The sequence below is a fragment of the Giraffa tippelskirchi genome, chromosome 8 (assembly GCF_054371585.1).
Source record: "Giraffa tippelskirchi isolate mGirTip1 chromosome 8, T2T-mGirTip1v1.2.pri, whole genome shotgun sequence".
Lineage (NCBI taxonomy): Eukaryota > Metazoa > Chordata > Mammalia > Artiodactyla > Giraffidae > Giraffa > Giraffa tippelskirchi.
Genome location: NC_137282.1, coordinates 84,554,982 through 84,573,459, shown reverse-complemented (window position 1 = coordinate 84,573,459; position 18,478 = coordinate 84,554,982). Strand labels below are relative to the sequence as shown.

General features: G+C 41.8%; 1 protein-coding gene across 1 annotated transcript in view; it reads left to right on the top strand.

Moving 5' to 3' along the window:
• Positions 1–257: 257 nt before the first annotated feature.
• Positions 258–18,478, top strand: part of C9 (complement C9) — a 61,860-nt gene continuing 43,639 nt past the window's right edge. Inside the window, exons 1-4 of the mRNA XM_081522235.1 lie at positions 258–360; positions 15,862–15,961; positions 16,381–16,525; positions 16,751–16,898. Coding sequence (XP_081378361.1) covers positions 284–360; positions 15,862–15,961; positions 16,381–16,525; positions 16,751–16,898 — 470 coding nt within the window. The 5' untranslated portion in view covers positions 258–283. The remainder of the gene's footprint in view (positions 361–15,861; positions 15,962–16,380; positions 16,526–16,750; positions 16,899–18,478) is intronic.

The window sequence follows — 18,478 nt, the reverse complement described above, 5'->3', positions numbered from 1 at the left end:
CTGTTTGTTGGGTGTTGGGTTTTTGTTTTCAACACATCTCAGCCATTTAGCAGCCACGGGCTCCTCGCTTGAATATACAATTGATAAATACACTCTTGGCCAAAACAGTAGGCCCCAAGTTACGAAATGACTCTCCTTTGATTGGACTTTGGCACCCAGGAAGCCCAATTCTAAAGAAATCCTGAGCAAAGACAAACAATAATTGTTCCCCAGTCCTTTGCAAATAAGTGTCTTCCAGGAACTGTCTGGCTATTCCACTCTGGGAGCTGTCTCGCTAGTGCAAATGTCTGCCGGCCAGAGGTTTGCCTTTGCAATATGCATTCTAGAAATAAGTCTCCTGAGAGCGGGGCCCATTCCCAGGTGAGTCACTTTTCTCTCTGTCTCTGGAATTTCCCTGTAGGCTTTGCCATTTCAGGGTCTGCTTCTATAGCAGTAAAGCAGGTAAAACTTTTCACTCACATTAAGATATGGAGCCAGAGAATCTAAACTTTGAAAAAGAATGAGAAAAAGCTCAGGTATGTCTTTCAGTTTTTTTCAGGAAACCTGCTGCCATTTCCAGGGATTTCTTTTAAACAAGGTATTCAAATGTTAAGGCTGAGATAGTCTTCAAATACTGGACTTAATAAACAAAGCTGGTTTTTACTAGGATATAATAAACCTGGGCTTATTAGGGGGCTTCCCTGGTGGCTCAGCGGTAAAGAATCCACCTGCAATGCAAGAAATGCAGGTTTGATCCCTCGGTTGGGAAAATCCCCTCGAGGAGAGCATGGCAACCCACTCCATTATCCTTGCCTGGAGAATCCCATGGACAGAGGAGCCTGGTGGTCTAGTCCACTGGGTCGCAAACAACTAGCACATATGCACACATCAGTATCTAGGGTCTGAGAAGTTTAAATGTAAGGAAATAAATCTCTCCTTCACTCTGCCTCCATCTCTAACACTCTCAATAATTGGCTACATCCTGCCTTTGCCTCCACACCAGGCAGAGGTTGGCCATTTTCCTTCTCTTCCTTGACATCCCAAGAGGTATCCAGAGGCACATATTTTGTCCTTAGGTTTAGGGGAGTGTTTTCTTCTGTTCAGGAAGAATCACCATGGTGCAGACCTGTAAGCCAGGCTTCCAGCAAAGACACTTTCTCTTCTTTTGCTCTGATCCTAATTGGGAACAGGAAGCCCATTCCAAGCCAATCCAGGAAATAAACCAACCAAACAAGATGTGCTTATTGACCATCTATGCTGTAATTCAAAATGGTTAGAGAACACACAGTCCTGTGTCGTCTGATACAGCATGATCCCATCTGGTGACAGTATTAAAATATCCCACCCTTTGACAATATAGCCTGGGAAAATCAACTACACTGTCCCTCTGCCCAATGTGACTGTGACCTGTATTCAATTTCCCTTCAGTCATATGACTAGTAATGTTGTTCAGTCGCTCAGTCATGTCCAGTTTTTTGCCACCCCGTGAACTGTAGCCCACCAGACTCCTCTCTCCATAGGATTCTCCAGGCAAGGATACTGGAGTGCGTTGCCAGTTCCTTCTCCAGCGGATCTTCCTGACCCTGGAGGAATCGAACTTGGGTCCCCTGCATTGGCAAGTGGATTCTTTACCACTGAGCCACCTGGGAAGCCCATTTGACTCTCAGGTTCACCAAATTCCATTTGGTTGCTGGTGCCCATCTCAAGCACATCTCTGCCTGTCTCCCAGCTGCCGTGGAGGCTACCATTCTGTCTGGGCCCCATCAGACATGTGGTGTTTGCTCACACTGCTGCATCTTCCAGGAGGGGACACACAGACATGCTACACAGACCAGCCCGGGCTTGGGTGAAGTGCTTCACCAGGCTTTCCTTCATCCCATCATTACCTCTTCCCATATTATCTAAGAAGCATTATTTGCATTTACTGGGCATCAGGTACAAAGGGGTTTGGAGAAGGCAGTTACTGAAAGTTATTTTAGCCCTCTTGTACTTACCCTGACCCTTTCTTAAGTTAAAAAATAATTTAAACAACCCACATTCCTAGATCGTGACTCCTGCTGATCAAGAATGAGAGGCAGTTGGGAAGGCTTCCATGGCTTTGAAGTTTGGATCCCGTAGGTTCTGGTCACACCCTGCAGCTTCAGAGAGGACCAGAAAGGCCCCTTGGCTGCCCCCCAGCTCTAAGCAGCTGCACCACTGGCTGGGGTTGGGCTGCAGTCACTCTCATTGCCATGCCCGCAGGAGGTTGGTAAGGCTGCCCTGTTCCGAACACTGTGCTCAGCCCTTTGATACAGGGTTGAAGTCAAACAGAGTGTTCAGACCAGTCATGGAGTGAGACACATAGTTCAGCCAAAGAAATGAAGTTTGCAAAGATACAAATTTGATCAGAACAGAACAGTCTTCTAGAGCCAGACTTTTCAAGCTCAAGTTGAGGTGCCATTACTTACTTACTAACCATATAACTCTGGGCAACCTTTCTGAGCTGTTACTCAACCTCTCCATACCTTGGTTCCTTCATCTGTAAAATGGGGTGTGTGTGTGTGTGTGTGTGTGTGTGTGTGTGTGTGTGTGTGCGCGCGCACGCGTACATGCACACGTTTGCTTAGACGTTCAATCATGTCCGACTCTTTGCAACCCCATGGACTGTAGCCTGACAGGATCCTCTGTCCATGGGGATTTTCCAGGCAAAAATATTGAAGTGGATTGCCATGCCCTCCTCCAGGGGATCTTCCTAACCCAGGGATCGAACTCTCATTTCTTATGTCTCCTGCATTGGCAGGCAGGTGCTTTACCACTAGCACCACCTGGGAAGCCCCAGTGAAAATAATGGTTCTTATCTAATAAGGTTCAATGTAGACATCAAATCTCTATACATGTAATTGACTTACAATATCTGTGCCCAGCAAGCTGTAAGAACTCAATAAATGTGAAGTGTTCCTTCAAGTAATAACCTTGGTAATCCTTTCACTTCAATATGCTTTCTGGTTTAGGAGAGGAGGGGAGGGAGTTACAGCCAGTCTTCAGGGGAGAGACACTGGAGACACTTTATCTGAAGCGATCACTATTGCAACTGGTGAACCATTGGGGATTTTCAATGATCATTTGTTTGCAAACACAATCGTGCCTATGAGACGAGGTCGGGGCACATCATCTCTTGTGACTCCCAAGGTAGACTAGAAATATTAAAAAAACAAACCAACAAAAAACACTGTACAAGTAGAATAACAGCTCATAATGTAGGTTCCAGAGCCAGGCAGCTTGAGTTTGAGTTTGAGGTCCACAGTTTACTAGCTACATGACCCTTGGCAAATTCCTTAACTTCTCTAAACCTGTTCCTAGCACCTGTACTAGGGAAATTACAAGGTGACCTGCTGTGAGAAAGCCAAGATAACAAATGCAATGTGCTTAGCACAGTGACCAGCACACAGTGAGTGTGCTCTGAGTATAGCTGTTGTTAGTTTCTTCCTTTTCATTTGTAAATAACAAAATATTTACATGGTTCAAAGATCAAATGGAGAAGGAAATGGCAACCCACTCCACTATTCTTGCCTAGAGAATCCCTTGGACACAGGAGCCTGATGGGTTGCTGTCCATGGGGTCGCAGAGTCAGACACAACTGAAGCGACTTAGCAGCAGCAGCTAAAATCAAAAATCAACAAATAAACACTGAGAAGTGTTGACTTTTCATGAGATTTGTGTTACATGTAAAGTACTTAGAACAACACCCTGCCTCACCTCACACTTTCCCAACAGGGAAACACCTTTTTAGTTTCCTGTGTGTCCTTCCAGTATGTCTTTACATGGATTAAAGCACAGAGCCAACTACAATCTTACTCTCTCCCTTTCTTTCATAAAAGTATCATATCATATACACTATCTTGTACTTTGCTTTTCCTCTTTTTCATTTTGCAGTATATCCTGGAGACTTTTCTGTATCAGTCGAAAGGAACTTCCTCCTCTCACAAATGATTAGTTTTCCATTGTACGGAAATACATTTCAGAGAACTTGTCTTTTATTGACCAACACTTGGGTTGTTTCCAACTTTGTATTATTAATATAAGCCATGTTGCAATGAATATCCTTATTCATATAGCATTTTGAAAATGGATAATTGTACCAGAGGATTAATTCCCAGAAGTGATATTAATATATCACTGGGTCAAAAGGTTTTGCTTCAGGATTTTGCTGAAATTGCCACACAGTCCCATGGGTGGGTATTATTTTGCAATTTTGTCAGCCGAGTATAAAAGTGCTTGTTTCTCTGAAGCTTTGCTCTAGGCCAAGTTCTACATTTGCAGAACTCATAGGTAAAAAACAGTATCTTTGAATAGAATTAATTTGCCTTTCTCTTCATCAGGCTATACATCTTTTCATATGTTTGGAGGCTATATGTATGGATTGTTTTGTTTTGCATGAACTATTTATATTCTTTGCCCATTTTTCAATTGAGTCTCTTAGAGATTTCTATGATGACTTTATATATTAGTCATCCTTTATCTCTGGTATGAATAATAAACATCTTTCCCAGTTTTGTCATTCATCTTTTGGCTGTATATGTGGCATGTTTCTAGTTGTCATATTTACTTTATTCTTCATTTTTCTAACAGTTAAGAAATTCTAGATTGGGAGTTAGGAATCCAGAGAGTAGCTGGGTATGGCACTTCTGGAGATAAATCGTCTGGGTTTGAATCCCAGCGCTGCCACCAAGAAGCTGCTATGTAATCTGAGAAAAATTACTCATCGTTACAGTGGCTTGGTTTGTCATCTTTCAAGCATGACGATACTAGTAGAAGATACCTCATAAGGCTGATGTAAAAATTAAATTAGATAATGAATATAAAACTTAGAAGAGGCTCTGACATAAACTAAGCACTCTTAAAAGTTAGCAATTATCATTCAATTTATTTTAATTAAACTTAGCAATCTGGAAAAATACCCAAACACTCACTAATAGAAAATTTAGGCCTAATTATTAAATTGAAAATATCCAGGGAATTCCTTGTAGTCCAGTGGTTAGAACTCCGTGCTTTCACTGCAGGGGTTGTGGGGTTAATTCCTGGCTGGGGAACTAAGATCCCATAGACGATGCAGCATAGCCAAAAAAAATAAAATGGAAAATATCCAAAATCTCCTTGTTTGGTTGTATCCATCCGTGTTTTTAATATCCATATTTAATATAAGTTAATAGATATTTATTTATGAAATAGTCTTGGCCAAGTATGGTCTTTTATTTATTCACCCATTTAATACAGGAGATATTTTTTGAGTTTGCAATGTGGGCCGGATGTTGCTTCGGGAGATATAGCGTAACACTGAGCCTGTTACTGAGGTCTCTGCCCTCAGTGAGCTTACAGTCTAGTGAGGAATATCAACAAGTAAATGGCAACAGCAATTCAGCCAAATTCTCTGAGGCCCACAACGCTAAAGGCAACACGTTCCCTGAGCCTAACCGGTTACTTGTGCACTGGCTTCATCTGCTCCAGCCTCACTAAAAACTGTTCCTTTAATTCTGTCCCCTCTTCGACATCAACAGTATCTCCTTTTGTACCAAATCATTCCTATCAGCTTTCAGACATGTTGTAACATTTCCTTTAAAGGTTGTCTCAGTCCTCAGGCTTACTCCAGACATACCCACTCACTTCCAGCCTCATGGTGAGAAATGTCACCTAACCTATATTTTGACAACTCTCAAATTTATATCTAGGATACAGATCTCTTTCGTGAGCCCAATGTCCAGTTACTTAGTCAACATCTCTTCTTGAAAATATCACAAGCATCCTGAGCTAAACATGTCCAGAACAGACTTATCGCTTTCTCCACCCTTCTCCACCCAACCTGCACCACTACCCACCGGGTCATGTTATCTGTGTTGTGTGAGCTCAGTCACTCAAGCATGTCCGACTCTTCATGACCTCATGGATTATAGTCCACCAGACTCCTCTGTCCATGGAATTTTCCAGGCAAGAATATTGAAGTGGGCTGCCATTTCCTACTCCAAGGGGTCTTCCTAACCCAGGAATCGAACTTTCATCTCTTATGTCTCCTGCATTGGCAGGTAGAGTCTTTACCTCTGTGCCACCTGGGAAGCCCTACTCACAGAGTTACTAAGTCAAAACCTGGGAACCATTCTTGATTCCTCTATTAGTGTCATTGCTATATGCAATGTAACTGCAAGTTTGGTTTGTATTACCTTTAAAATATGCCTCAAATCTGCCCACTTCTCACTGTCTCTACTGTGACCACATTAGCCCAAATCACTATCCTTTCTGCCCTGCATCCACTCTTGTCCACTCTGCAGTAGTCAATTACCCATCCAACAACCAGGGAAATCTTTTGAAAACACAAATCTGAGTGTTGCTACTGTTCTCATATTCCTCTAAGGATTCCCGTCAAGCTTAGGATCAAATCCAACCTCCTCGTCACAGCCAACAAGCCATAAGCTGCTCCTGCCTGTTTCTCCAGATGCATCTCACTCTCCTTTGTGGTCACTCTGCTCTATTTGCTGTACCTCCAACATGCCATCTCAGGCCCTTTGCACTTACTTCTTTAGCATAGAACACTCTTCTTCCAGACCCTCACATACCTTCTCTCTGAATTCATTCAGGTATTTAAACAAATAGCATCTCCTGTTCTTGTCATTTTTTCCTTTACTGTGTAACAAATCATTACAAAACAGGAGCTTAAAACAATACCAATCATTTCTTTGACTCGAATTCGGAGTTGACTTGGCTCAGTTGAGTGGTTGTTGTGGATCTCTCATAAGGATATAAGCAAATGCGGTTGGGGCTGGGGTCATCATGACAACTTCACTCATGTTTCTCACTTGAACTGGGAAGATCCAAGCAGCTGGGGGACTGGAGCAATTGATTCTCCTTAGGAATCTCATGTGTGTGTGTGTGTGTGTGCATGTGTGTGTGTGTGCACTTTCCACATGATGGGCTTAGGATAGCTGGCTTCATATCTGCTGGTTAAAAGGCTCCCAGGGCCAGTGTCTTTAGATAAACCAGCAGACCTTGCATGGGCTTGTCTAACCTAGCCTTAAAAGTCATGCAGGCTCACTTCACCTGTGTTCTGCTCATAAAAGGCATTGACAAAGACATCACCAGCTTCAAAAGGGATCTCATAGATCCCATCTTTGATAGTCTTAATATGAAAAAATTTGTGAACGCATTTGTAAAGCACCACCATGGACAGAGGAGCCTGGCGGGCTACAGTCCATGGGGTCACAAAGACTCAGACATGACTGAGTGATTGAACACACACACACACCTTCTCTGAGAGGGTTCAATCACCACCCTCTACAAGAAACCCCCACCTCCACCCCAGCCGATGGCACTTTTTGTCCTCTTACCCTGGTTTATTTTCCTTCACAGCTCACATCTCTTAACTGATAACTGTGCATTGCATTTTTAGTATACTCTTTTATTGTATCTCACCCACTGGAACATAGGCTCCATGATGGTCAAGATGTTGTCTTGTGGCCCCAGTCACCAGGACAAGTCATGACACAGAGCAGATCCTCCACAAATATTGCTGAATGTTGGCTCATTGGAGGTACATGAGAGAAGCTCTTAACTAAGACTTGGGAAACCAAGAGATGACCTGAAATTTTAGAGTAGTGACCACGGCTGTTATATTTTTTCTTCATCCTGATGAACTGCAGGAACTAAACAAGCTGGCAGATCCATGGGTTAAGAATGCAGTCCTGTTAGTTTATATTTCTTCACTCAAAGGAGCCACATTGTCTTATTTATTGACAAAAAGATTCCTTGCTACAGCAGGTGTTTTCCTGCCTGGGCCCACCACAAAGTGTCCTGGGGTGTGAACTACTCTCCTGAGGTTTTCGTTTTCTGAATCTGGAAACCTCTCTTCATGGCAGGGAGATGTGACCAGGTGTACATCAGTGGCTCTTCATTTAATGCATTTCTGGTCCAGATTTAGACCCCCTGCCAAGTTGATGTACATCTCTTTGATCTAGGAAATGACTTTCAAGCTGAGATTGAAACACTTGGAAGTAGGCTTTACTTGATAAACACATTTCATCTAAGAATCCAGAAAGTGCATTATAAATACTTCTCCACTCAGCCTAAATAGCTCAGCAGGGTGAAAGGCAGGTGGTAGGCTTTGTACAGACACAGTCTTTGTGCTACAAAAGATTGTCTAGTGAGTTAAAGGGTCTGGGGAGGGGGTACTGGGCACAAAAGGAGCTATCCAAGATTACTCATCTTCTTTCTTAATATTTACGCAGTGCTTTCATTTCAATAACACATTCCTCTTGCATAATCTGTTATTTCCTCCTAATAATCCCCTCAAGCTCTACCTTTATTTTGCCTCTAAATATCCAGGTATCTGGTGCAGTGAAGGCAAAACATTCAGGTGTTCACACATTTTTCAGTAATTTTTAGTTTTGTTTAATTTGACAACATTTATATATTGGGTTGGCCAAAAAGTTCATTTGGGTGTGAACTTCATGGCTAACCTGAATGTAAGCTTTAAAAATACATCCAGGCAAGAACTAGATTGCCTAATTGCTGACCTTTACCTGGAGCTGCTATATTTAAAAAATAAATATATTCTGATTAACTTAATGTGTCTCTAAATGTCTAACAATCATCAGACTATTACATCCTTAAATTGTGGAATAAGCTATGACTCTTTAGATTATTTCAAAGAGGATTTGAGGTGGGGAGAAAAGATAGCATAAGAGAGGAAGTAAAAGTGTAGCTGTGGCTCAATGGTAAAGAATACACTTGCCAAGGCAGGAGATGAGGGTTAGATCCCTGGGTGGGGAAAATCCTCTGGAGAAGGAAATGACAACCCACTCCAGTATTCTTGCGTGGAGAATCCCACAGACAGAGGAGCCTGGCAAGCTATAGTCCATGGGATCACAAAAGAGCTGGACATGACTTAGCAATTAAATAACAGCAAGAAAGAGTGGCAAGACAGAAATTCTTAACCCAGTTTTGCTACTAACTGTCAAACTTTGAAGCAGAATAATTTTCTGTTTTTAGTTTCCTGTCTGTAAAATATAACTGATAACACCTGTAGAATTTACCCTCAGTGGTAAAATAAAGGTTTTTTGAGAAAATAAGCTTTGGAAATTGTCTAGAAAAAGTAGTGGAAAACATAAGACACTGCTTAATCAAAAAACTCTTATTGAGTGTTATGGGCTGAATTGTGTCCCTCCAAAATTTTTATGTTGAAATTCTAACTCCCAGTACCTCAGAATGTGACTGCATTGGGGGTTGTTAGGGCAAGCCCTAATCCATTATAATCGGTGTCCTTTCAAGAAGAGTGACTGTGAACACACAAAGGTACCAAGGAAAGATCAAATGAAGACACAGGAAGAAGACTTTCACCTACAAAGCAAGGAGAGAGGCCTCAGAAGAATTCAACACTGCAGACACCTATACATTTCTGTTGTTTAAGCCTGTGTACTTTGTTATGGCAGTCCTAGCAAACGAAAAAATACACTGAGCCTGACAATTAGAGGGGTGTAAGTCCTTCTGAGGCAAGAGTGGGATCTGTGAAGACCTACATATGGGACCAGGTTGGATCATTCAGAGGATGAAATGAAATCATGGTCTAGGAGGGCAATAAAAGATCAAAGGCAAAGATCTGGTGCTCTGTTCTAAGTCCAAAGTGTGAGTCAATCAGTGTGCACATTGTTAATGCAGGGCTACTATTAATGTGAAGGATGTTAGAGAAACTTCTATAGTCAATGCCAGTACCATGGGAGCAGGTTCGTAGCCACTGATGTGTGACATCATGAACAGTCTTTCTGGTTGGTCCCCAGTACTGACTGCACTCTAGGCTTGCCAAACAAAGGACTGTAAGTCACTCTACAATATTTGCAGTGAGTTTTACCTTCCATTCATAATCCCCAAGTCTGTACCATACTCTCTGAACTAGTTACTCATTGAAGCTGGTCTCAATGACAGGTGAGAAAGATTAAGGTGTCATGTTGATCAGTCTCCCAGTTGTGTCTAACTCTTTATGTCCCATGGATTGCAGCATGCCAGGCCTCCCTGTCCCTCACCATCCCCTGAAGTTTGCCGAAGTTCATGTCCATTTTATCCATGATGCCATCCAGCCATCTCATCCTCTGATGCCCTCTTCTCCTTCTGCCCTCAATCTTTCCCAGCATCAGGGACTTTTCCAATGAGTCAGCTGTTCGCATCAGATGACCAAAATACTGGACCTTCAGCTTCAGCATCAGCCCTTGCAACAAGTATTCAGGGTTGATTTCCCTTAAGATTAACTGGTTTGGTCTCCTTTCTAGCCAAGGGACTTTCAGGAGTCTTCTCCAGCACCACAGTTTGAAGGCATCAATTCTTTGGCACTCTGCCTTCTTTACAGTACAGCTCCCACAACTGTACATGACCACTGGGAAGACCATAACCTTGACTATATGGATCTTTGTCAGCAGAGTAATGTCTCTGCTTTTCAACACACTGTCTAGGTTTGTCATAGCTTTCCTGTCAAGAAGCAATTGCTTTTTGATTTCATGGCTGCAGTCACCATCTGCAGTGATTTTAGAGCCCAAGAAGAGGAAATTTGTCACAACTTCTACTTTCTCCCCTTCTATTTGCCATGAAGTAATAGGGCTGGATGCCACGGTCTTAGTTTTTTCAACATTTAGTTTTAAGCTGACTCTTTCACTCTCCTCCTTCACCCTCATCAAGAGGGTTCCTCTTCACTTTCTGCCATTAGAGTGGTATCAAGGGCACCCCATTCCAGTACTCTTACCTGGAAAATCCTATGGACAGAGGAGCCTGGTAGGCTGCAGTCCATGGGGTCGTTAAGAGTCGGACACGACTGAGCGACTTCGCCTTCAATTTCACTTTCATGCATTGGAGAAGGAAACGGCAACCCACTCCAGTGTTCTTGCCTGGAGAATCCCAGGGACGGGGGAGCCTGGTGGGCTGCCGTCTATGGGGTCACACAGAGTCGCACATGACTGAAGTGACTTAGCAGCAGCAGCAGCAGCAGCATCCACATATCTGAGGTTGTTGATATTTCTCCTGCCTATCTTGTTTCCAGCCTGTAACTCGTCCAGCCCGGCATTTCTCATGATGTGCTCAGCATATAGGTTAAACAAACATGGTGACAGCAGACATCCCTGTCGTACTCCTTTCTCAATCTTGAACCAATCAGTTGTTCCGCACAGGGATCTAACTGTTGCTTCTTGACCCACATACCGGTTTCTCAGGAGACAGGTAAGATAGTTTGGTATTCCCATCTCTTTAAGAGCTTTCCACCATTTGTTATGATCCACACAGTCAAAAACTTTAGCATAGTGGATGAAAAAGAGGTGGATGTTTTTTGGAATTCCCTCGCTTTCTCTATGATCCAGCAAATGTTGGAAACTCGATCTCTGGTTTCTCTGCCTTTTCTAAACCCAGTTTGGACATCTGGAAGTTATTGGTTCACATAATGCTGAAATCTAGTATGCCAGATTTTAAGCAAGACCTTACTAGCATAAAAGATGAGTACAATTGTCCAATAGTTAGAACATTCTTTAGTACTACCTTTCTTGGGAATTGGGATAAGGATTGACCTTTTCCAGTACTGTGGCCACTGCTGGGTCTTCCCGATTTGCTAACATATTGGGTGCATAATGTGTCATACCACTGGTATATTTAGGGTGTTATTTCTAAAACCAAAGAATTAATCTCTTTGGGGAAGACACTGAAACAAAATGTTAACATGATATTCTAAGTAAGTGATCAATACAAAAAAGACAGGAACAAATAATCCAGTTGAAGGCAGCAGGCCTAACTAGTACTAGAAAAGCTAGATTTGTAGATTATAAAGATTCATAAGTACATTAGTAGGAAAAGCCTAGAATAATTCCTAAAACAGTGATAAACCAGTGCAGTGACTCAGGTCAGTGGTGATCTCAAGCTTGGGTTATGCAGTGTAATGGACACCCCCTTACAACCCAGATTTCATAGATATCCACCAGATGGTGCCAAGCTGTTTTTCTCAACTTCATGTGAATGTGAGAATAACCTGGGATACTCTTAAAAAACATTGGTGCCTGAAGCCCATCCTTAGAAAGCTTGATTTAATTAGTGCGGAATGGGGGATTATAATTTTACAATTCCTATTTTCACTATTGGAGGATTATGATATGCAATCAATAGTGAGACTTTCCTGTTTCTCTAGGTCATAAACGTGCATTCTCCATTGCCTCTTGATTAAGGCTGGTCAGTTCCAGATGAGGTTAGTTTAATGGAAAAGTTCTAGCAGAGAATTTTTCAGCCACGTGGCCTTAAATAGATGTAAATATTCAAACTTCCATGAAATCAGGTTCTTCAAGGAGTTTTGGCAGCTTGTCTTAAATGTTTTTAACCTGTACTTTTAGAAGACTGAAGCTTATCAAGTGTCCTGATTTTCTGGATGATATAGGCAAAGGTCAGTCTTACAAAAATGGTATCTTCAGTCATGAAGGTTGCTGAATGACAAGCAATTCTTGTAAGAATATAAGTGGTTCACCAGGAGATCAGAGCCCAGAGAAACACAGACCTGGGTCAGTCCTAGACCACAAGATCAAGAACTTTCTTCTTCTTCATGTACTTATTCATTTATTCATTCATAAAACATTTACTGAGCACCTATTATGTTCCAGACACTTGATACGCGAGCTGAGCAAGATTGAGAATTTCCTTAGCTCACTGATGTTTTTATCTAGGACGTAAGTTCTGTTAGTTGGAGGATCATGGTTTCTGTTTTATTTTGTATGGTTGTTTTGCATATCATCGTATCCTTAAAGCCTAGCAAATAGTTGACAATAAATATTTGATGAATGAACAAATAAGTGAATAGATAAATTGATTAAATAAAATATGTCATTGCAAAGGCACTTATGATACAGGGAAGAACAATGAATATGTACATGGAAAAGTAAATTACATGAAGGGTTAGGGAAAGTTCTCTGGGGAAAAATCTTTGTTGAAAATAAGATCAGTGTGGTGAATAGGAAACAGTAGATTTAAAGGCCTAAAGATGTAAGAAAATGTGCTTATTCTGGGCATTTCAAGTTCAGCGTGGCTAGAGGGAAAAGTGAGGTTGAAGAATTAGAAAGAAGATGGGCCATGTAGAGTGCTCTAAACTACATGTCTTAGTTTCCTATTACAGTTATAGCAAATGACCACATATTAGTGGCTTAAAACAACACAGATTTATTATCTTATAGTTGTATAGGTCAGACGTCTGAATCAGATCTCACTGGGCTAAAATCAAGTCTCTGGTAGGGCTAGAACTCTCTCTAGAGGCTCTAGGGGAGAATCTATTTCCCTGCATCTTCCAGCTTCCAGGGGCTGCCTGCATTCCTTGATGAAGCTCCTATCTTCAGACCCAGCAACAGTGGGTGGAGTCCTTCTTCATGCTTTGAATTTTTCCTGCCACTCAGACTGCATATCTCTCTGAACCACTCTTCTGCTTTTAAGAGCTCACATGATTGGAATGGGCTCATCCAGATTAAATACAGAATAATCTCCTCTTAATAGCATGCTCAGAGTATCTTTTGCCACGTGAAGTAACATATTCACTGATTCTGGGGATTAAGACACAGATGTCTTTGGGGGTTGTTACTCTGCCTACCATATTATGTCAAGAAATTTAGACTTTCTCTTCAAAACAGAGAGAAACTACTAAAGAGTTTCAGTAGGGGAAATGAGTGATCAGCTTTGCATTTTAAAAATTTCTCTCCGGATGATTTGTGGAAACCAGATTAGAAAGAAATTGCTGTAATCTAGGAGAGATAAAATGTTTGTGTAGACCAGAGAAATGTCTGGAAAAGATGAAGGGTAGAAGGATTTGAGAGTCATTTACAACGATAAAGAAACTGTTTTAGTGCTTGATTCTATTTGGGGGATGAGGTTCAATAACACAAATACCACTCTAGTCTCTGGTTAGGGTGACTGCATAAATGGAGGTTCTGTTTATCAAGGCGATAAATATAGGAGGAACAACCTTGAGAGAAGAAGTACTAGGTGTGTTTGGAGAAACATTAAGTTCATGGGATCTTCCCTGTAGCTCAGATGGTAAAGAATCTGCTTGCAATGCAGGAGACCTGGGTTGGATCCCTGGGTAAGGAAGATCATCTGGAGAAGGGAACGGCAACCCACTCCAGTATTATTGCCTGGAGAATCCCATGGACAGAGGAGCTTGGTGGGCTACAGTCCGTGGGGTCGCAAAGAGTTGGACACATAGAAAACACACACTCTTAAGTTCACAAGCCATGAAGACATTCACATGTAGATGTCCAATTAGGGGTTATATCAAAAGGTTTAAAATTCAGAAGATATCTCTGGGCTGCAGACTTATCTCTGGATGTCCTTAACATATACATGGACGCTAAACCCTTGGGGAAAATGTAGAGAGAAAAAGAAATCCAAGGACAGCAAGTTGAGAAAAAACAGCATTTCTGAGACTGTCAGAAGACAAGGAACCTGCCCAGGAGAGTAGGAGCAAAGGACAGAGGGGAAAGAAGCAATGAAAGGGGTCTGGTGTCATTCAGTCCAAGGAAAAAGACTATCTTAAAGAGCAAGAGTGGTCAACCTCATTGATGGCTGTGAAGTGGTCAGTGAGATAGGACTGAAGGGGACCAAGGGAGCAGGCCTCTTGGAGTCACCATTGGCTTTGGCAAGAGCAATGACCTTAGGATAGGAGAGTTGAGCTATGATTGGAAGGTGAGGAACAAAACATAAGAGTACAAACCACTTTTTCCAGAAAGCTGGCCTAAAAGAGATGAGAGAATTTGGGATGTAGTTAAAAGGATGAACTGAGACTTATTATTACTTTGGAACAGAGAGAAACAGAAATATATCTCTAGGAATTCCTTCAAGTGTCATTGTGAAGGCCAGGGAGAAGTGGAGGTAGCTGGAAGGAAAAGGAAAGTTCCGGAAGAGTGTTCTATTTGTTCATTCATTTGTTTATGTTTAATGTCAAGGACTTGAGTACATTCTACTACAAATGGAAAGGAGCTGGTAGTGAAGGAAAGTTTTTAATGGAGGAAATACTCAGTTAACAAGGGCTCAAAGAGATGCTGAAAACTAGAGCTTTGGAGGAGGGATTGGCCTTACCATCCCTCCAAAATAAAAATTAAAAGCTGCATTATGAAAAGGACAGGTGCCACTTCAGGAAAACAGGGCAGGAAGTTTATAGGATTATTGTTTCATACCTTCTGTTCTTGGTTTTCTTTAGGCCATTGAATAAGATAGTAATTCAAGGTGGTGTTTCAACTGGAAGAGCCTGAAATGGTGAACCAAGACAGAAAGAAAAGTTCAAAGCCAGAAAAGCACAGCCAGGGGTGGGAGGGAAGGTTAAAAGTGCCAAAAAAAATATACATTGAAATTCAAAAAGGATGAGGAATAAGTCCTGACGTGGAGTGTGATGCTGTAAGTTTAGGACATACAAATCACAGGGGTGGGAAAGCTTGATTTATGAGGTGCTTGCCACAGGAATGGCTGGGTGGACTGGCTTTAATTTGCAAGGAAATAGGGCAACTTGAAGTTTTGCCAGACTCTCTGAGGGGCACAAAGTGAAAGATTGTTCCTAGCTTCAGTGAGTCTGTACACTATTTGAAAAAATAAGACTAATCAGTGAGAAATTCCTGAGCTGAATGACTTACTAGTTTTCTTCATCTTAGGCCGAAGGTTAAATTATAATGCAATACAAGAATTAAACAAAAAAGTTGAGATGAAAATACAATATAGCATGTGATCAAGTGTCAAATGAGAGATGGAGTAAAAGGATAAGTACTGAGGTTCAAAAGAGAGAAAGGAGTAAATAAATTAATCTAGTGTGTGAAGACTTTTTGGAAACAAGCACACATAATGGCCATTATTAACGGATATGTTTTATTATCTTAGTTATGACCTGGCAGAAAGACACGGCACACCATTGCCCATAGACTGCAGGATGAGCTCCTGGAGTGAGTGGTCAAAATGTGACCCTTGCCTCAAACAAATGGTAAGTATTCTTTGCCTTCCCCACTGGTGTCCCCAGATGGCAACTGTATTGCCAGCATTGCCAGGAAAATGACAAAGAGGTAGGAACCTCCCCTCCCCACCCCACCACCAGCAGCTGCATTCTGAACTCAGAATGAAAGGAAAATATCTAAATGGGTTAGGTTAACCTTACTGGGAAACCTGAATGCTGCACAGTTGACTGAACAAATGTCACGAGGAACCACATTCTATACAAGAGCCTGCCAACCCCACCACGTGAGGTGTTCCTTCAAGTGATGTCAGGAACTATGTTTCAGGCTTCCATCTTAAAAGCTTTGACTCAACTGGAGGTTGGAGGTCTGCAGTGGTGTGGATGCAGTTTTAGATCAGAAGCCTTTTTTGGCCTTAGAAACGCTAACATTTCCAGCTGTTTCTGTGCAGTTTCGTTCAAGGAGCATTGAGATCTTTGGTCAGTTTAATGGACGAAAGTGTGTGGACGCTGTGGGAGACCGACGGCAGTGTGTACCCACAGAGGCCTGCGAAGACCTCGAGGATGACTGTGGCAACGACTTTCAGTGCGGTACAGGTAATCCTCCCGTTACCTGGTGTGGGTTTCTGTGTGCCTTTACAAGCAAAAAGAAGGAAATGTGCTTCCTGACCCTCATACTTCCAAGTGTGGATACAAGAAAATCCAAATATAATGTGTGGTCACTCCTCTCTAACTTTAAAGTGTGTTTGATAACTTCAGAAAGAAAGAAAATTTGGCATAAGATACACAGTGTCTTTCTGCCTTTCCTGATTTTGATTGCAGGCAGATGCATAAAGAATCGACTTCTGTGTAATGGCGACAATGACTGCGGAGACTATTCAGATGAGGATAACTGTGAACGTGATCCTCGTCCCCCTTGCCGCAACAGAGAGGTGGAAGAGTCAGAGCTGGCACGGACGGCAGGATATGGGTCTGTACTCCACTTGGATACTTGTAGATGAGGATGAGTAAAAATGATCCCCGCCTCTCTTGCCGTGCTGGAGTGGTAGATGGTTTGAGCCAGTACAAAGAGTAGCCTACGGGTCTGTATTCTGTCTGAATTACATTTGAGCTTGAAAGAAGTTAAGTGCTGAATCAGCATCTCAAGATAATTTGGACAAACTGCCTGGCTTCAGTAAGTGTCTATGGAATAGATTAGACCATCAGGATAATAGGTGATTACTTCTGAGCTCAATAGGAGAGGAGACCCCTTGATTATCAACCACAGGAAGATGATAGCAAGATTGAAAGGACACATTAACTTTTGAAGTTGAGCTGCTAGTATTAGGTCTGGTAATTCAATTCAAATATTTGAATGCCCAGGAAGACTGGAAAAGTTCTGTTGGAACTTTTCTTGGATCTCTACCTGGGTATAAGTTCTCAGGGGGTCCCAGCGTTCTGGAGTTTGCCCAAGAGGTAAAGATCAGAGGGAGCAGTTCTGATGTCATGTGGGGCTGGTGTTGAGACTCTGCTTCTCATTACAGAGCTGAAGTTTTACTCATTTCCATACAATTATTGCTTTATGTGGAATCTAAGAAAGTTTTCTCTCTGAACTAAACAAACAGGCTCGAAGCAGAGCATTAATTGTGTTATGGATTCTCATTTGATGCAAATCTACATCTGATTTTAGGAAAAGGAGACAGAAATCGTAGCCCTCTTGGCTGAAAAACAATCATTTGCAATCTATAGGTTTCTTTTGTACACGAAGAGAAAATTCATTCTATGGTATCTGCCAGGGAGCTTCTCAACGAGGCATACCAGAGAGCAGCCAAGACTCCTTAAATACCTTCTGCCTCACCTTGATCAGGGCTGGTGATGACATCACAGAGCTGAGCCTGCAGGACTGAGAGGGTGGTGCCCAAGCTGTGAGGAAAGTTGGCTAAGAGGTGGAAAGGGAGGTAGGCTCTGATAGAATCAGCCCACCAACTGTTTTAAGATCCTCATTACCATGAGCAATCACTCGTAGCTAATTTAGTCTTCATAAAGCTATTGTTCTCTGACAGCTTTCATTTGCATAATACTTTGAATTTTTCCGAATCTTTTTGTGTATTCCCTCTCTTCGCTATTCATAATAATCCTGTGAGATAGTTAGGGGCGGCTTTATATTCCCTTTATAGATAAGAACTAAGTAAAATAAACAAGGCCTTTTGGCACTTAGTTGCTAGCAGAACTAAAACCCAAGTTTCCCTGACTGATAGAAAACCATGTGTTTTTTTTCACCATGTCACCTAACCCTCTTTCTTCCCACATCCCCCTCGCTACCCACATCACTCCTCCGACATCACTACAAAGCCCATAAGTCAACTCCCTAACTTAAAAGTATAACTAATCTTAGAAAATGAAACTCCTTAAGTAGTTATTTATTACCCAAATATTTGAATTAAGACTATAGAGAGTAGTATAAATCAGTAATTAATATTTAACAAGAGATTTCAAAATAGCATGCTTTGTTATAGCAATAATCATGATATTCTTCAATACCATTGATGTTACATATTTATGTATCAATAC